We start from the raw sequence: 18,761 nt of genomic DNA on the forward strand, positions 1-18,761 counted from the left end.
AAAACATAATTATAAACCAGTAATGGTAGATTGTGGCTGTTAAAATATCCTTTTTCACAATCACTTTTGATGTTTTTGTGACTGAAAGCAGGGGTGAGAGTAAATTAATCTATTTTAAAATAAATTAATTTATAATATGAGGAGATGAGGTTCTCAAAGTGAATGCGTAACTTGGCTCTAGGCATCAAACAACAAAAAATAAGGTCAAGAATCTTGCTGTTATTCTGAAGTCAGATCTGAGTTTCAGTAGTCACGTCAAAGCAGTAACTATATCAGCATACTATCATCTCAAAAACATTGCAAGAATTAGATGCTTTGTTTCCAGTAAGAACTTGTTCATGCTTTTATCAGCAGCAGGGTGGATTACTGTAACGGCCTGCTCACTGACCTTCCCAAAAAGACAGTCAGACAGTTGTAGCTCATCCAGAATACTGCTGGCAGGATTCTGACCAGAACCAGAAAATCAGAGCACATCACACCTGTCCTCAGGTCTCTACACTGGCACCCAATTACATTCAGAACATATTTTTAAAGTATTATTACTGGTCTAAATCACTAAATGGCCTAGGACCTTAATACATTACCAATATACTCACTGAATACAAACGTAACAGATCACTCAGATCTTTAGAATCAAATAAAGAGTTCCAATTACTCAAAAATTTAATTCAATATAAATCCTGGAAAATCAGCTGACAAAGGATTTTAATTTCTCTTTATTGGTGATTCAAGTAAGCACAGATTTAAACACCATCCATACTCCAGTTAACTTTTTTGTACTTTCAGATGTAAGGCATGGGTGCTGAAGCCAAGTTCGGTTGCTCCTATGAATGACAATAGCATCAATGTTAAACTGATGAAATACGAATTTTCTTGAACTATATTTTTTCATTTAAATAAGCCGTGCATTCACATGGCTTTTGATAATGTAATTAAATGTTTGTAACATCTATTAAAATCTTCAAATCCAACAAACATAATAGATTCTTTTGCAGGCACGTTATGATTTCTAGAATTAATAATCTACAGTATGTGTTGAGTCACTTACAGCACTGGTAGAGCCTGTTGATTCGGATGATGTCGTTCTGGCTCATCTCAGTAGATGTGCCCAGCGCAGCATTATTATTAGGAATGGGAATCATAGTGGGCAGGCCATTCTTAGAGAAAGCATATCTAACAGAGCAAGTGACACAAATTCAGTTAGTTTCAACTTGGTACATCATACACAAAGAGAAACCTCATCTCACCCACCTCTCGTACTGCATCACAGAGCTGTAGTCATAAGGAGTTCCCTGGTTTAAGGTGTTGATTTTGTTGAAGTTGTATTTCATGTCTGATGAGTAAGCAAAACAAGTATTGTTGATCCAATGAATGTAATGAACATGACATATACAGTATACTGACATATGCATTGAGATGAACATTACCATCAAGGATGTTCTCCCAGACGACCTGAATGTGATTGTCACGGTCGCTGCGGGTTTGTTCGTGGTTGAAGCCCAGAGCGTGGAGCAGCTCATGCTGAACAGTGCTGTGGTAAAGACAGCCACTACGGGCCAGAGACACTGTCTGTGCATAACCCTGACGGCCAACATATGAGTAGCATCTGTAAGATGAAGATCCATAAAAGGTCAATTTTTGACCCAGATGTTACCTCTTCATGTAACTGCATTCTGAATGTAATTCTGATGAAATTTCTCTCATTTCCCACAATGCTCATGCAAACCTTAATTTTGACTTCTGTGTTGTCTCTTTGCATTTGGTTTTAGATCAGTCACGTACCCGCTGCGAGATTCAATGCTGATGTAGTCTCTCTCATTGCCTCGAGGGAAGAAGCGGATACAAGTACTGTAGGAGAAAGAGTCCAGTCCACGTTGGATGATCTCCAGCTCACGGGAGGCTGAAAGAGCAAAGGTCAGAGGTTACTACAATGAAAAGGTAAAATTTTTTCATTATTATAGGGATCTGAGAGCAGGAGATTTGTTTTTCTGTTCAACAAAAGAGAAGGTATTTTGAGTAATGTTGGAAACCAGTAACCACTGACATCCATAGTATGAAACTAAATTACTATGCAAGTCAATGGTTACCGGTTTCCAATTTTTTTCTTTTGTGTTTGACAGAAGAAAAAGTAACTCAGGTTTATAACAAGTGGAGGGTGAGTATCACAGAGTTTTCACTTTTTCTTTCTGTGTAACTAATGACTTACAGTAGTGGTTGGCGATGACGTAAGGCACATAAATCTTGCCGTCGCTGTATTTGGGCCAGAGACAGCCGTAGGAGGTGCAGGGATCAGCGTTTTTCTCATTCACAGCGATGTCGTCCAGGAGCTTGGGCTCATCAGCTTCAGGAACTAAAACATGAACAGGTCATTTTGGGTCTTTCAGTCATGAACAGTTGGGATATACTGATGTTGTGAGTAAGTGTGGAGTATACGCACTGATGCCTCTGTTGGCTCTATGCAGCAGTTCAGACACAGACAGCTGAGCTATTATAAAACAAATCAACACATTCACCAATGAACCATTACTTCAATTCAAAATAAACTCTCAATATTTGTTGATTCATTTGTTTATTCCAAAAAGCTTTTAGACTCTCTTAAATAGCTGAACTAGGCATTTCACTTACCAGGCTTGATGTGAGTTATGTAGAACATCGACACAAAATGGACATAAATGAGACATAAATATTTAACAAACATTAAATAAAGTCAAAACATATTTTTGCAAATTCTAGTTCAAGTTCAATTTAATTATATAGCCCGTTTCCAAATGGCCACAAGGCCGAACAAATTGCTTTACAGAGAAACTACAAACAAGCAGTACGAACATAAAACAAAACAGCAATAGGCACATAATGTAAAAATGAGCATAAAAGATGTAATTAGATTAGTTAGTATATAAATACCATTTGCAAGCTGCTATAGATGTGTATTACTGTTTTTTACCTTCCCTTCAGCTGAGTAGATCAGCATCAAGGCCAAAAGGCCAAAAGTCACTTTTGTCACAAACATATCCAAAGACCTGTGGAGGGAATCAGGGGACAGAATTTACAGATTACAGATAAATTTGTCATGTGAAGTCTGTGTATGGAACAGAATACATTATAATTCATAATAAGTATAGTTTGAATAAAATATAAAGAATACTTGTGCACCATAGTCTTATTAAATGGCACCCAACCTATTCAAGTTTCCATTTAATACCTTTCTTACGTCCTAAACAATGCAAACAATGTAAAACGTACCACTATTCTCTCCTCAGTACCTTAAAATTCATGGGGCAACTTATTTTATACTCTGGTGTGAGTTAGTATCAAAATGATCTTTACAAATATGGGCAAAAGAGTTTGTTTAACCTTGTTTGAAAAAGAACAGGTGTGAAGTTCCCCTCATAAGAGCACATGTCAAAACAACTGTATTTGTATGTGTGCCTGAGTTTGCGGACGAAGGGAACAAGTAAACATTAAGAAACATGTACTAGAAATGTGCCCTGGCCCCTTTAATATAAACTCTAAGAATTATTCAGAGCTTTATTATTCTGATTTTATATTCTGTTCATCAACATACACTTTTTAAATCTTTTATGTACCCACCGAAGACTGAATACTGATGCAGTCTATTTTAAGGATGCAGCTCTTGATACAGAAGCTGGATTTATCAGAAGAATTAAACTCACACTGACTCTGTGCTTTTTTTTTGCAAACAAAACTACAATAATATCAATAACTATAAAGTTTTTGAAATACTAGTTTTCATATAGACATTTTAAACAAATAATAACAACGCAGTAACATTTGAATTATGATTATGATTTTCTCCATCTGATGAATAAAACTTTTATTGACAAGCAGTCAGAATCAGTCTATCAGTCCACATTTAAAATAGCTTGAACATTTAAAGTGGCAGACAACATAACCTTAGTAAACAGAGTTCTACTCTTTGTTGTAGACACTAATATAATTATCATGATTGTGATCATTCTTGAAGTGAATGCTCATATCGTGTTCACATGTGGAGTATACTCAAAAATTCTGTTCATTCTGGTGTAAATAGACCTTTAAAAGGTTCAAGGTAAACATGATAAACACTCAAGTGATTTTTTCCCTACAGTCAGTCTTGTGCAACATTCAGTGTAGAACAGGTGTGAATTTCTCTGTCACAGTATGGTGCCTTCACATGCATACGAGACAGAATCAGTGGAGTCTTTACTTCATTAATTAAGTATCCTCTCATCCTTTCATGTGTTAAGTTTGTCATTAATTTTATTTCTTGAATTCAATAATCATTCATTAGCTTAGATGCTGTGGTGAAGTTATTAAAAAAAAACAATTATTGCTCGATATTCAAATTCATCTGTGGCTCAGTGGTTAGCACTGTTGCCTCACAGCAAGAAGGTTGCTGGTTCGAGTCCCAGCTGGGCCAGTTGGCGTTTCTGTGTGGATTTTTTCGCACAATCCAAAGACATGTGGTGTAGGTGAATTGGATTAACTAAATTAGCCGTAGTGTATGAGTGTGTGTGTGAATGCGAGAGTTTATGGGTGTTTCCCAGTACTGGGTTGCGGCTGGAAGGGCATCCGCTGCTTAAAACATATGCCGGAATAGTTGGCGGTTTATTCCTCTGTGGCAATCTCTGATAATAAGGGGCTAATCCGAAGGAAAATGAATGAATGAATTCAAATTCATATGAAATTAATTAGTGGGGCAGCACGGTGGCACAGTGGGTATCGCTGTAACCTCACTGCAAGAAGGTAGCTGGTTTGAGCCTCGACTGGGTCAGTTGGCATTTGTTCTTCCTGTGTTCGTGTGGATTTTCTCTGTGTGCTCCGCTTTCCCCCACAAGTCCAAAGACATGTACTCTATGTGAATTGGGTAAGCTAAATTGGCCGTGTGTGTATGGATGTTTCCCAGTGATGGGTTGCAGCTGGAAGGGCATCCGCTGTGTAAAACATGTTTTGCGCTTCATTCCGCTGTGGCGACCCCGGATTAATAAAGGCCGAAAGCCGAAAAGAAAATGAATGAATGAAATTAATTAAATAATTAATTAATGATAAATGTTTCATAATTAATGATAATTTTCAGTTCAGATTATATTAATTGACTGTGAATAATACAATAATTTGTGTTTGTTAATATTTTTATAGCTTTTAGCATAGTGGAATTATGAAAATAAATGATGAAAGAAAATGGGTTTTATAAGGAGTGTATTAACTAAAAGAAAGCATGCTTTGTAGTCATTTGTAGTAGATAAAGAGAGTTGGGCGGTATTTGCTTTTGTAGGTAACTGCGTGTCTGAAAACAAATACTAATATATAAAAACTGTAAGTGTTATATCTGTGTGACCTTGCCTTTTATCACGACGTTGATAACCTTTATTTCACTAAATATAAATAAATTCATTCCCCGCAAGCATCTAAAGCTTCGGCTTCACTAATAATAATAATTTTAAAAACTCCTCAAGCATGTAGTGTCTAGGAGGATATGGGATATTTTTGTCACTTTTTTGGTTGAAACTGTATTTGTGGATCATTTTGTGTTCAATGTATCAGCATTTCTTGTCATTTCCTGTGTGCCCATATTTGTCTTCTAATAACTTTTGTCTCTTTTGTTTATTCTAAGCATTTCACTCAGTAAGCTACAATAGGGCGATAAGTTCTTCTATATGACACTTAGGAAGAGGTGGGTGTACTTTTATACATGGTGTAATTCACACATATGAAAATGTACCTTTCAAAGACAAAAGAAAACAACACTATATGTGCTTTTTGTATCTTTACAACTCAATTGTAGATTATTACTCATTCAGTGATTTGGTTATTCATGTAATAATGTGTTTCACACAAATTGTAAGAATCTTTTTATTAAAAGTTTTAATTGATGCAAGCTTTCATTTTGTCATAAAAAAAAGAGTGGTATTGCAATGTGTACTGAGAACATTACTGTAATCCTGGTTATTGTTCTGCAGTATCAGTCAATGCAGTAACAATTCTTAATACTAATGAACATAACATAACTTTTTATGCATGACCTACTGGTAATAATAACACAAGAACACATTGTTTTATTCACACACCGATGTTACAACTGCAAAAGGATTACCAAATACCAAAAGAGAGAGAAATTTACAACAATTCTGTCACAGAAGCCATCAATCAAGATTGTTGCATTTTAGCAACATATCATTTTAAAGAACATTCTGAGTTCAGACTATTTGCTCATTTTTCTGATTTGTTGGAAACTGAGAGGTGTCTGGTTTAAAGATGTAGCACTTGGCTTAAGTAAAACCATGAGATACAAAGATGTGCTAAAATAGATGCTAAAAAAAGAATGCTAAAAAAAAAAACCGATGAACTGTGAACTGACATCAAAAATGTCCTCCTTACGACCCGGCAGCAGTTTGCTCAATCTGAGAAAAAAATAAACAATGAATATGAGAAAGGAAAAACATGATGTTGTTTTTATAAGAGTTACAAACATTTTAAATCCCACTGTAAAGGCCAGATCATGCTGCATTCGCCACTAATGCAGACAATCACCAGAATACAGTAAGACATTTCTTAGACACCCTAACAAACACCTAAACATGTTCAGTTTTCAAACACAAGTGTGACCAAGAGCTGCAGAAAACGACAGTAACATAGTGGCCAAACAAAACCTGAAAAAAAGTGTCTGATTATAGTTGTTGGTCGGCATCTAGTGGTGCAGTGTGAATTGGGCTTAAAGGGATAGTTCATATTAAAGTGAACATTTTTGTCATTGTTTACATGGCCTCCTGTTTTAGTGTTAGTTTTGCAGTAGTTTTCATCCACCTATTTTTATGTGCTTTTTGGACTAAAAACATATTTTATAGAACATAAATAATGCTTGATGGAAACACCAGGATGCACATCAATCTTGAAAATGCGTATTAAAAAAAGTATGCGCACAACTATAAATATAAACTTATTATGCACTAAGACAAAATGCACATAAACTATGATGGAAACACATTTACTAAATAAATTCCTGCATGTGCATTAAAAAAGTCATGTGATAACAAAAATGGGTGCAATAGGCAGCATTATTGGACATATAAGTGGACCAACTACGTTGCAAGCAATTTATTATAAGAAAAACACAGTGGCTTCTTCTATACCAGCAATTTTTCTTTCTTTTCTTTTTTCTTTTGATATTTGGCACCAGTTTATCAGGATGTGATGATTATGTTTTCTTATTCACAAATGTCTCATGCAATGTTATCATGATTTGCGTGCAAACATAGCTATTGACTTCTATAGTATTTTTTTTTCCTTTTATGCATGCCTACCAATTGACTACCAGTTTTATTCTTCAAAATATCTTCTTTTTTGTTCAACAGAAAAAGGGAAAATTTGAGGGTGTGTAAATGGTGAGTACATTTTTATTTTTGGGGTGAACTATCCCTTTAGAAAGCGCCAGTCTGCTTTACTAGGATTAGCCTGGAAGACTACCTTGCAGCTTCACCAGAAAGACCAAACACCAAGGAACTGCATGTAAATTCAAGGTGGCATTTTCAGCAAGGAAACACAAATGCCTTAATTGCTTTAAATGTTAGTAGGAAATGTTAAACGTACTGCAGTAGAGTCTGTTAATGCGCAGGATGTCATTGGGGCTCATGCTTCGAGCTTCTCCCAACACAACATTTGCATTAGGAACGGGAACCATGGTTGGCTGATTGTTCATGGAGAAAGCATACCTAAAGCAAACACATCAAGAAGCAACAACAAACATGACTTACTAGATTTGTTTGCAAATAATAGTAATTAATAATTATAACTACAAGAATACTTACCTTGAATATTGCATCACAGAGCTGTAGTCATAGGGGGTGCCCAGATTGTTGGTGTTTTGTCTGTTGAAATTGTACTGCTGTGCTGTTACAGTACACAGAAAAGCATTAAGTATAGATTTTAAATATAAAATATTAAATAGCTGACTACACAATAGGGGTTAAAGTATAAACATTAATTGTGACAATCTGAAATGCTATGTTTACATGCTACTAGTGTCTACTAGTGTCTATTGTTTTATAATTTAAAGATACAAATAATTAGATACTAGTTCTTATTAATGAACTCATAATCATTCATTAGAAAGTGTACTTACTATTAAATACTAATTTGTTTGTAATTAGTACCCACTAAATAGACATCAGTAACTGTTTCAATAGTGACTGTTATTGTTACCTAATACATTTTTATACAGCTGATTTGTGTTGAAATCTGTGAAATTCAGTTTTAAATAGTATGCTTTTTGATTGTGACATACAATGTTTTATATACTATAGTTTAAATACTTATTAGGTACTTGCTCATTTCTAAGTTATTAGAACTTATTAGATAATAGTGCTTAATGATGCTAGTACTTATTTTTAGATACTCATACCTAATAAATAGATACTAGATTTGATCTATTACATACTCGTATGCTATTAAGTGATTGTAACTGGTCACAGCAATAACTAGTATCTATTAAATAAGTGCTAGTATAATAATAGGAATGGGTGTCTAATAAGTATCTTTTAAATAGGTATTGGTACCTATAGATAAGTAGCTAAAATACATCTAATTGGAAATGTGTTATATGTGTTACGTGAAAATATATACTTGTAGGTTTGGCATTTCTCTTGTATTCATAACCATTTCTTAATATTCACTTAGAACTTCTTATTGGCCTACACAATTATTATATATATTAATATTTACTTATCACTTTTTAATTTATATTTTAATAATACTTTTTAGGCTATGTTTTGTCTGCACGGTGGCGCAGTGGGTAGCATGTTCGCGTCACAGCAAGAAGGTAGCTGGTTCGAGCCTCGGCTGGGTCAGTTCGCGTTTCTGTGTGGAGATTGCATGTTCTCCCCATGTTCTTGTGGGTTTCCTCCGGGTGCTCCGGTTTCCCCCACAAGTCCAAAGACATTAGCTACAGGTGAATTGGGTAAGCTAAATTGTCTGTAGTGTGTGTGTGAATAAGTGTGTATGGATGTTTCCCAGTGATGGGTTGCAGCTGGAAGGGCATCCGCGGAACTGCAAGAAGCATATGCTAAAACATATGCTGGATAAGTTGGCGGTTCATTCTACTGTGGCGACCCCAGATTAATAAAGGGACTAAGCAGAAAAGAAAATGAATGAATGAATGATTTCTTGTATGGTAAAACATTTTATAAAACTCCTGTGTTGCAAAATGTTTTCAGAAATCTGTGTGTGTACTGAACTAAAAAATTTAAAACACGCTTTGTAAAGTTTGCCAGCAGAGCAGCACAGCCTCGTTTAACACAAGACGTTACCCATTTCCCTCATATTTCTTTCAGGGGACTTCTAAACAAAAATACCTGGTATGATGTTCTGATAGAGGATCCGGATGTGATTGTCTCGGTCGCTGCGGTTCTGCTCATGGTGGAAGCCGAGAGCATGAAGGAGCTCATGCTGGACGGTGCTGAAATAAACACAGCCTTGCCGCTGTAGAGACACGACTTGACCTCCACCTATCCGCCCTAAATATGAATAGCAGCTGCGGATAACGCACAACACACATCAGAAATCAGCGTGTATGCTTGTGCGACACGAAAACAATATTATTGTAGACAGGAAAGAGACAGAAAATGCAGAGATTCACCCAGATTCAGACTTTATGCTGAGATAGTTCCTCTCTCCAGTATGAGGCACGAAACGAATGCAGGAAACCGTCGAGAAGGATTGCAAGCCTTGTTCAATCACTGCTACTTCCCGTGGAGCTGTGTGGAAACAACAGATGACTATTGAGCAGAATATGAGGTGCTAAAGAGAAAATGTCAGGAAAAGTGTACATTGTCTCTTACAGTACGCTCTAGAGATCTGGTAGGGAACATAAACTAATCCATCTCTGCTTCTGTCCCATTTGCAGCCACGAGCTGTACATTGATCTGCATTCTGCAAACCTCTGGGAAAGGCGATGTCTCCAAACAGGATTACTGGCCCATCTGTGTTCTGTCCTGTAGGATAGGGGTCAACAATAAAAATAAAGATTTATTTTTGCTAATATTACTGGATTCATCACTTCTACTGTATTGACTACAGCAAAATTAGTAAGTTGTATTCATTTATTGAAATCAACTGTAGCAATGCTGGATTACTTAAGCTAAACACAGTAATGTTTTGAAAAAGCTGCTTACACTTGAATTGAAATCATATTTTTTTTTAATAATTGTGAATTTATAACAAAATCTGCCTCATATTTTAAGTGTGATTTATAAATAATTGGCATATTACCATTAATGGTTTATTATTCCAACTATGAAAATCAGGGTTCAAAAAAAATCTAAATTCAGAGAAAATCGCCTTTGAAGTTGTCTAAATTAAGTTCCTAGCAATGCACATTACTAATCAAACATTTAGTTTTGTATTAGGAAATGTACAAAACATTCACAGAACATGATCAGTTTTAATATTCTAAATGATTTATAGCAATAAAAATATGAAATTCTTTAAAAAATTGATTAACAAAATTGCCAACAAAATTGATATGCAGTTTTGGCTATATATAGCGCAACATAAAACAGCTTTTGTAGTTTAGGTACCCAATTTATACATTTTTCATTGTTAATGAACTGATTTACCAGTAAAATGAGGAGCTGAATAACAATTTGTTGCAGAAAGCAGGTTGCACTGAATTCAATTAATTTATTTTATATGTGATGAAATCTGCTCAGTCTGTTGATTCTGATAACAACCCATATTATCTGATTTATAGGCTTCATGTAGTAACACTTACCTGCATGTTTGCTGGTCTCGATTATAGATGAGACTAGATTACCTTTCTTTGTAAAGTTACCTGAGATGCAAATCAGTACAAGTCACTTATTAATAAGAACCTACAAATGTACAATTTTTTTCTATTATTATTATTATTATTATTATTATTATTATTATTATTATTATTATTATTATGCATCTTACCACCAGTCTTCTTGGAGATCTTTTCAGTTAAATCCTGTTTAAGAATTTTAAACACATGTGTAAACCATTGCTTATAAAATGTTGATGATACAAATTTCCTTTTTCAACACCATTGTTCTGTTCTCACCTCAACAGGACGGCTCTGAGCAGGACCAGAGCTCAGCAGAAGAGAGATGACCACTACCAGCAGGTACATGATGAGAACTTTCTGAAAAAATGAACTGGCTCAATCTGAGCTGAGAGTTTTATACGCTTCTGTAACTTCCTTTTCTGTGCAATAACCAGCCTTCATGAATCCTTGTGGTTTAAGATTAAGAATGGCTTCTTGGACTATTTACATTTTATATGCATGCATTTGTTGATTTACTTTTAAAGCAATTATTTTATTAACAGAATTAATCTGAAGACCAAATCATATGTATAAACTGTATATTATGATAAGGTATATTACAGCTTATTATAAACTTAAATTAATTCATTATTAATAAATAATAAAATGCATTAATTTTTGAAACCAAATTGAAAAATAAACATGCTGCAAGTTTTTTAACAGTCCAGTTCACTTTATTTACCTGCTCTTTTTTAAGTGAATGTACATATTTATTTAATAATTTTGTAATTGATTAAACCATCAATCAGCCATTATTCTCCATATCCTTATTTTTTAAGCTAAAACAACCACAGTAACATCTTCTGCAGTGACTCCCCACAGAAGACCAAGGCCCTGGTTTACAAAGAGGAAGCATTTATGTCTTTGGTTTTTGGTTAACCAGATGTTGAGTCATGTGATGAACCTTTCCATCTAAAAAGAGGATGTTTAAATATTTCAAAAGGTTTCTTGCAAAAACATGGTTCTAGATGAGGGATTGGCATTAGCACACAAACCAACAGAAAAACTATATTACGTATTTTAGTCTTTTCTTTCTCTTTTTAGATATATTCCATTTGTATGCCCCTAGACTAACTCTCAAACAGGATGTTAATGCATTTTTCTCTACTGTAAACTAACAACCAAGAATGGTATAGTTAGCATTGTTGATGAATAATGTAAATACTTCCCTATTTTCCAATCAAAAAACACAAACGTTATACACCACTAATTTAAAAATCTAATTTGATAAAAATCTTTCGAACCCTTTGAGCATTCACAACATAAATATTTCACAGCAATAATCAGTCTTTGTGCTTCACATGTTAAACACTGTTAAGGTAACAAACCATTTTAGGGCAAAATTGCATTTGCCTCAGATGAAAAAAAGCTCAAAGAAGTCAAATGTCTTGCAATTCAGCTGCTAACAATAACTTAAGCACACATTCATGTGCTAATGTATTTAACATTGAAACAACCACCAAGCTGTAGCATGCACAAGCATTTAAATAAACCACCAAACTATACTTTTAGCATTCTTGGGCTATCTTCTATGTCTTAACCACAGACTCTTTCTCCACACGGCTGGCAGGAAAAAAAATAATGCTGTAACACGTTCAGTATGCATGGCATGTATATAAACTCTTTTTGGGGGATGTGTCAGTTTTTCTCTATACTACAACAAACGTAGTATCTGAGTATTAACTTGTTGATTCAAAGTTTGACTGTTATATTCACCAGTATGAAATTGTTCTGAACAATTTGCACCATTTGACCACACAATTGCATTTCACAATTTAACTGACCATTTCAAACTCTATTTCAAAACAAGAGGACCTTGCAAAACCCTTCAGTTTAAGAGAAACGACTGTATATGGTTGTGGAGTAGAGAACAGTTGCTATGTCGGTGATAATAGCACAAAACAGATGAAGAGCAGAAAATGTATTTATTCATTTGTATGTTTCATAACATGCCATCACATCGACATGCTAAACCAACAACCCACTTGATCATTGAAATCCCTCAATAATTAAAAACAGGCGAATTAACTAGGTACAATATTTCTACAGAATTTATTACATGTTTTTTCAAAGCAGAAGTTGAATGCAATGTGGACTAACATGCAAAAGCATTAAACTATTTCACTAATATTTAAGGCTCGGTTTAACACTAAATTTTGCCAACATTTACTCACCTTTATACCATTCCAAATACATAAGAAATTTAGTTTCAAAGAAATTTAAAAGAAATGTGTTTGTCTTTGGAACACGAATTAAGAAATTCTTAATAAAACCTGAGAGATTTCAGTCCTTTCGCCCAAATCTTCAAAACATCAGTAAAGAGATCTAAAAACAACTTAAGAGTTTTATTAAATCTTCTGAAGAGATATTTATTTATTCATTAGGATAAACCCCTTGAGATGTCATTTTCATTTCATTTTTCATATTATCATTTTATATGATTTATATGATTTTAACCGATTAATGTTTGATTTTTATTCACATATAAACTTTGATCTTGGTAGGTTCTTGGTAGGATCAAACATGACTTTCTGGAATAAACTTCACAGATTCTTACCTATCAAGCTTTCACACTTGAGCTTCTGTGAAAAAATGAAGAGGCTGTAAACATTGTTCAGTGATATGTGAATAAATCAAAAGTTAAATTTCATCTTATGAAGCAATCAAATCTCAGAAAACTTGAATTAAACTACTTAAAATAAACAGATCAGAGATTTGAACTAATGCACTTTCAACAGAGTTTAGTTCCCTTTAAATCACCTTCATGAATATGAAAGTGTTAATTCTTATCAGCGTTATTCATAGAAGATAGCATTTTCCCTCTGTGTTGACGAAGCTTTCAAAGTGTTATTTATTTCCGCAGTAGAGCCTGTTAATACGCAGAATATCATTTGAACTCATTCTCTTAGCCCGGCCAATAGTCATGCCACTGTTAGGAATAGGGACGATGGTTGCCTCTTTGTTCTTGGAGAAGGCAAACCTGAAACCACACAAACACAAAAACTCTTAATCAGACACACCCAGAGGCACAACTGTTTAGTCTTTACAACATTTTCCTTGTTATTCAAAGAAAACTTGCCTTCCATAGTGCATCACAGAGCTGTAGTCATACGCAGTCTCCAGGTTGTTAGTCTTGATTTTGTCAAAGTTGCGCTCCTGACCTTTAATTACAGTGGATAGAAATTTTCTATGACAATATTCAGCAGGGATGCACTCATATATCAGGCGCCAATATGTATTGCCCAATATTGGATTAATTATATTAATATGGTTTATTAATTACATTGAAGAAATGAGCTGCATGTAATTTTATAATCAAACTTTAACTCAAAGTAAAATCATTCATAATAACACAAAATATCAGAGTCTAGTTCGTACAAAATGTCATGTGCATTGGAAAACCAACTGGCGTGCACCATGATCAAGTGTTGGCACAAAACCATAGGATTATTTGGGCTAAAACAATCTTAAGCAATAAAGAAGCCACCGGCACTTTAGTGGGTCAATATTTTTTCTGGACCTGAAAAATTTGTAACATACATATTGCAACATCACTGGCTTTATTTATTAAGTTTATTAAATAAAAATGTCAAATAAAAGTTACTGTTGTTAAACAAAATATTGAATAGCAAAAATCTCATTTGAATTATATCTTGTCCCTTTTTTTAAATATTTAAAAGTTGAATGTTAAACGGATTTAATTCACGCTTAGTAAAAGTGGAGAATAAATTTAGCTAGTACAGTATGTAACTGACCATTTAACCAATATCAGTATCAGTATTGGAATTGGCTGAATTTTTTTTTTTTAAATTTCTGATATGTAGTCATATGGAAATGTATAAATGCTCTAATCTCTTACATCTGCTTTAAAACAGAATGCTGCTTTTTAACAGGAAGACGTTTTTCTGTTCTTGTTCTTAAAAACTCTTTTTTAAAGCATTTATGTGCACAATCTTTTACATCTATGGATATTACTTTTACACAAAAGGCTCCTAATTAAACTAACAAAAAAAAAATATATATATATATATATATATATATATATATATATATATATATATATATATATATATATATATATATATATTATTCTCACTTAAAAGAAAATAGTTCTTTAAAACACTTCTCTGAAAGGCTCTTTGAGGAACCAAATCAGTTTTTTCTATGCATTGCTGTGAAAACTCATATTTAAACCCTTTGCTCAATGAGAAATTATTGTGTAAAGTGTTCAAAAGAAATGCCAAAGAAACATACCAGGAATGATGTTTTTATAAACTATCTGGACGTGACTGTCACGGTCACTGCGGTTGTGTTCATGATGAAAGCCCAGTGTGTGAAGCAGCTCATGCTGCACTATGTTCAGTTTGATGCATCCATCATGGTCCAAAGACACAGTCTGACCTCCAGTGCGACGACCCACAAAAGAGTAGCACCTGTGCATCACACATAGGACAAACATCACATATAGTTTTCAAAATGCTCACCTCTACTTATAAAATTTAAGATTTATATCATATAATATATTATTACAAAGTAATGTCAATTAAAGTTACTTTGTTGAACTGCAGAGTTGCATTTTTAACATAAGTAGTTATTGGGGAAGAGATCAAAGTCCCAAATTGCAATTCAAAAGCACAATTAAACACACAACAGCCATAAATCACAAAATATGTGAAAATGTATAATTAACAGATTTTTTACAATGATGTGATCAAAATATAGTACCGATTTTTGATAACTTGATGCTTTTCTTGTCTTTATTGTTATGCCAGTAGGCTGTGACAAGTAAAAAGGTTGTTGTATTGACTGATTTGTTCAATCTGGCAACTCCTGATAAAGAAGGGAATAAGCTGAAGGAGAGAGACTGTGTGAGTGAGTCATTTGATCGAAAGATTTGTTTTAAAATGCAGATTTGCAAAGGAAAAAGCTTTTAAAAATTATTTCATTCATAATAATTAAATATTTTTCACAGACTGCAGCATTCAACTTTTAATTTCAGCATTCAACATTTAACAAGAACCTCGTAATAATTTAATTCAAAGAAACCTTTGCAGTTTTCTGAACAATAAAAATATTTAAAACATAACTTAAAACTAATGAATTACAGTAAAGCACTGATTTATAATTAAAGTGAACATAAAAATAGAGCAATGGTGATGGCATCATAAATGCAACTGAGATTTTTTACCCTGAATTAGGCTCTATATTGATGTAGTCCCTCTGTGTTGTGCGAGGTCTGAAGCGAACACAGGTCGACTTCTCCAAAGATCTGAAGCCTTGAAAAATGACATTCTTCTCCTGGGTGGCTGTTAGAAAGTTCAGATATTACCACTGTCTAAACAGTTAGGAGACATTACAGGGTGTTGAGTAAGTTAGAGCTGCTACTCACAGTATTCATCAGAGATGATGTAGGGCACAAAGACTTTTCCATTGCTGCTTGTCTGCCATTTACAGCTCTGACCTGTGCATGGAGCTGTGATTTCTAATGGCGTGGCTACAGCAATGTCTCCGAACATGATGGAGGGCTCGTCCAGTTCCTCTCCTGTATGGTATTAAGCATACAGAGAAACTCCAGGAGAAACTCAATGATGTTATAATTCTGGTTAATGCTTGTTAATGTTACTTATCTCTGTTGACATGAAAAGACATACCTTCAAAGTTGCTGGGCCTTTCCATTAAGGCTGACGCTGAAATAATATCACGCTCAATGCTGGTATCTAAGAAGACGTGACAGTTTATTGAGGCATTAGTAAAAATAAAAGTTAACTGAATTATACTGAACACTGAATCTTCATCATATTGCAGTTTCTTACCAGTGTCCTCTGCACTCTTCACAAGAATATCCTGCATACACAATAATATGTCTATTAGAAACAACTGACTAAAAATAAAAAGGGTTTAATATAGAGACTGCTACTGATAGTTTTCTATATTCCTAATATTATTAAAATATCTCCTCTTACCTCAATAGTACGACTCTGAGCTTCAAATGAGCTCAGCAGAATACAGACGACCAACACGAACATCATGATGAGAGTTCACCAGTGATTTCTAGATCAAACACAGATATGCAGAAGGACTGCATCAAAGACTCACTCTATAAAACTTTACTTTAATTTAAAGGATCAACATGAAACATTATTATTAAGATTGCATAATGTAACTTTGAACATACTTGTGTATTGTAGCATTAGGATTTTTTAAAAATATTATTTTTTATTTAGATTTTGATAAATCACTCTAGCTTTCTGAAATGAAAGCTGAAATATTCTCTGATTCACCCAATTAAAATCATTTCTTTACATCTCATCCCTGTTAAATAAAAAGGATCAAACGGAAAGACACTCACCTGCACTGGTGTAAAAGTTCTGACTGAGCCCATTTTCCTGCTCAGTCTTTTAAGTGCTCTGCTCCCCATTAAAATTTCATTCCACTGCTGTCAAATTGAAATTTACAGACAATCTGAGACAATTTATGAAACCACTTAATGATTCAGAGATGTACAGATAAGCTCTGTTCTGTCTGAAACACCAGCCTCTTAGCGCATAAGCATTAACCCATTCATTCCCAAACAAGAAAAGGACATACACTAGTCAATTTACAGTATATGGCTCTATCAGGGTCACAAAACTGCAAACCATAAAAGCGTTAAAGGGAGAGTTCAATGGAAATGATGAGGAAATGAATATTTTTGAGTAAAATATACCTTTAAGCTGACATTCGGTTGGCATTTTTAAAAATTATGTCACTTAAAGAAATGCCATGATTTAATATTAACATTTGAATAATGAAAAATAAATCAAAGAAATTAATCCACATATTAAATTTACAAATAAAAAACATGCTTTGTCATGGCTAAAACACACTAAAATATACGCACAATAAGCAGAACTGTACTTTTAAATACATATTTAGGTTATTTCCTACTCTGTTTATAATATATTTTCATTTACTAAGTAAAAACGCATTACTATTCTGCTCAATGGCAGAAACCTGCATTCAAGCATATAACCCAACTGAAAATCTATTCCACAATTATTAATATGATGTAAAAGTGCGGCACCTGCCGGAGGATGAAGAGACATTCTTATGATAGATGTAGACGACTAACCTCATCACGTGATAGGAATTTGTTGCCAAGTCCGCTGTTTTTGAGCAACATTTTTCTTGCTTTAGGTAAAGTAAAATAAAAAAAAATATTTTAACAACAACAACACCAACAACATTATTTTTGACGTTATTTTTATTCATGTTTACTCTTTCACTCCTGAATATATATATATCACTCCTGTATATATACTCCTGTTCGAGTCCCGGCTGGGTCATTTCATTCGAGTGCTCCGGTTTCCCCCACAGTCCAAAAACACACAGTATAGTTGAATTGAATAAGCTAAATTGTCTGTAGTGTATGTGTGTGAATGAGTGTGTATGTATATTTCCCAGTACTGGGTTGCAGCTAGAAGGGCATCTGCTGCATTAAACATATGCTGGATAAGTTGGCGGTTCATTCCATTGTGGCGACTCATAATGAATAAAGGGACTAAGCCGAAGGAAAATGAATGAATGAACGAAAAATAAATAAATAAATAAATAAATAAATATATATATATTAAAAAAAAAAAAAAAAAAAAAAAAAATATATATATATATATATATATATATATATATATATATATATATATATATATATATATATATATATATAATTTTTCTTTGTGTGTGTATATATATATATATATATATATATATATATATATATATATATATATATATATATATATATATATATATATATATATATATATATATATATATATATATATATATACATTTTTTAATTAAAAAAACATGCATACAAAAATGAAATATTCCAGTTATAATAGTCCGTGTAATGGCACAAAGATCGTGTGTTTAGGTGAAG

The 18,761-nt window shown here is 33.7% G+C and overlaps 3 protein-coding genes across 4 annotated transcripts; all 3 read right to left on the minus strand.

The window, feature by feature from the left end:
• Nucleotides 1–1,040: 1,040 nt before the first annotated feature.
• On the minus strand, nt 1,041–3,156 carry LOC130231441 (low choriolytic enzyme-like). Its single transcript, XM_056460776.1, has 10 exons — nt 3,146–3,156; nt 2,945–3,020; nt 2,799–2,805; nt 2,626–2,629; nt 2,438–2,526; nt 2,207–2,350; nt 1,783–1,900; nt 1,428–1,606; nt 1,252–1,333; nt 1,041–1,173 (listed from the first exon to the last, which is right to left on the minus strand). Exons 1-10 carry the CDS (start codon nt 3,154–3,156, stop codon nt 1,041–1,043), a joined length of 843 nt encoding a protein of 280 aa, XP_056316751.1.
• Nucleotides 3,157–5,839: 2,683 nt separating this feature from the next.
• npsn (nephrosin) lies at nt 5,840–11,182 on the minus strand. 2 transcript variants are annotated; one of them, XM_056461846.1, is made up of 9 exons: nt 11,078–11,182; nt 10,951–10,984; nt 10,766–10,825; nt 9,834–9,986; nt 9,632–9,749; nt 9,348–9,526; nt 7,806–7,887; nt 7,588–7,709; nt 5,840–6,401 (listed from the first exon to the last, which is right to left on the minus strand). In XM_056461846.1, exons 1-9 carry the CDS (start codon nt 11,144–11,146, stop codon nt 6,397–6,399), a joined length of 822 nt encoding a protein of 273 aa, XP_056317821.1. In that variant the 5' UTR covers nt 11,147–11,182; the 3' UTR covers nt 5,840–6,396. The 2 variants fall into 2 exon arrangements, with proteins under 2 accessions (XP_056317821.1, XP_056317820.1); XM_056461845.1 differs by lacking the exon at nt 5,840–6,401 and having other exon boundaries at nt 7,550–7,709.
• A 2,167-nt stretch (nt 11,183–13,349) lies between these two features.
• On the minus strand, nt 13,350–17,271 carry c6ast1 (six-cysteine containing astacin protease 1). Its single transcript, XM_056461847.1, has 9 exons — nt 17,190–17,271; nt 16,804–16,891; nt 16,654–16,684; nt 16,492–16,557; nt 16,230–16,382; nt 16,029–16,146; nt 15,095–15,273; nt 13,920–14,001; nt 13,350–13,820 (listed from the first exon to the last, which is right to left on the minus strand). The coding sequence occupies exons 2-9, from the start codon at nt 16,867–16,869 to the stop codon at nt 13,688–13,690; spliced, it is 828 nt and encodes a 275-aa protein (XP_056317822.1). The 5' UTR covers nt 16,870–16,891; nt 17,190–17,271; the 3' UTR covers nt 13,350–13,687.
• Between the last annotated feature and the right edge of the window lie 1,490 nt (nt 17,272–18,761).

Source organism: Danio aesculapii, chromosome 7 (genome assembly GCF_903798145.1).
Source record: "Danio aesculapii chromosome 7, fDanAes4.1, whole genome shotgun sequence".
NCBI classification, from domain to species: domain Eukaryota; kingdom Metazoa; phylum Chordata; class Actinopteri; order Cypriniformes; family Danionidae; genus Danio; species Danio aesculapii.

What these genes read in the sequence shown, in the direction of transcription:
- LOC130231441 (XM_056460776.1), bottom strand. An exon ending in CGTCATCGCCAACCACTACT is followed by an intron (nt 1,901 to 2,206) that starts GTAAGTCATTAG and finishes TTGCTCTTTCAG; the next exon opens with CCTCCCGTGAGCTGGAGATC. An exon ending in CTGGGAGAACATCCTTGATG is followed by an intron (nt 1,334 to 1,427) that starts GTAATGTTCATC and finishes CTTACTCATCAG; the next exon opens with ACATGAAATACAACTTCAAC.
- npsn (XM_056461845.1), bottom strand. Translation starts at nt 11,146, where the DNA reads ATGTACCTGCTGGTAGTGGTCATCTCTCTTCTGCTGAGCTCTGGTCCT. An exon ending in CGAGACCAGCAAACATGCAG is followed by an intron (nt 9,987 to 10,765) that starts GTAAGTGTTACT and finishes CCTATCCTACAG; the next exon opens with GACAGAACACAGATGGGCCA. An exon ending in TCTGTGATGCAATATTCAAG is followed by an intron (nt 7,710 to 7,805) that starts GTAAGTATTCTT and finishes TGTTTGCTTTAG; the next exon opens with GTATGCTTTCTCCATGAACA.
- c6ast1 (XM_056461847.1), bottom strand. Translation starts at nt 16,869, where the DNA reads ATGATGTTCGTGTTGGTCGTCTGTATTCTGCTGAGCTCATTTGAAGCT. An exon ending in GAAGAGTGCAGAGGACACTG is followed by an intron (nt 16,558 to 16,653) that starts GTAAGAAACTGC and finishes ACGTCTTCTTAG; the next exon opens with ATACCAGCATTGAGCGTGAT. An exon ending in AATATAGAGCCTAATTCAGG is followed by an intron (nt 15,274 to 16,028) that starts GTAAAAAATCTC and finishes TGTGATGCACAG; the next exon opens with GTGCTACTCTTTTGTGGGTC.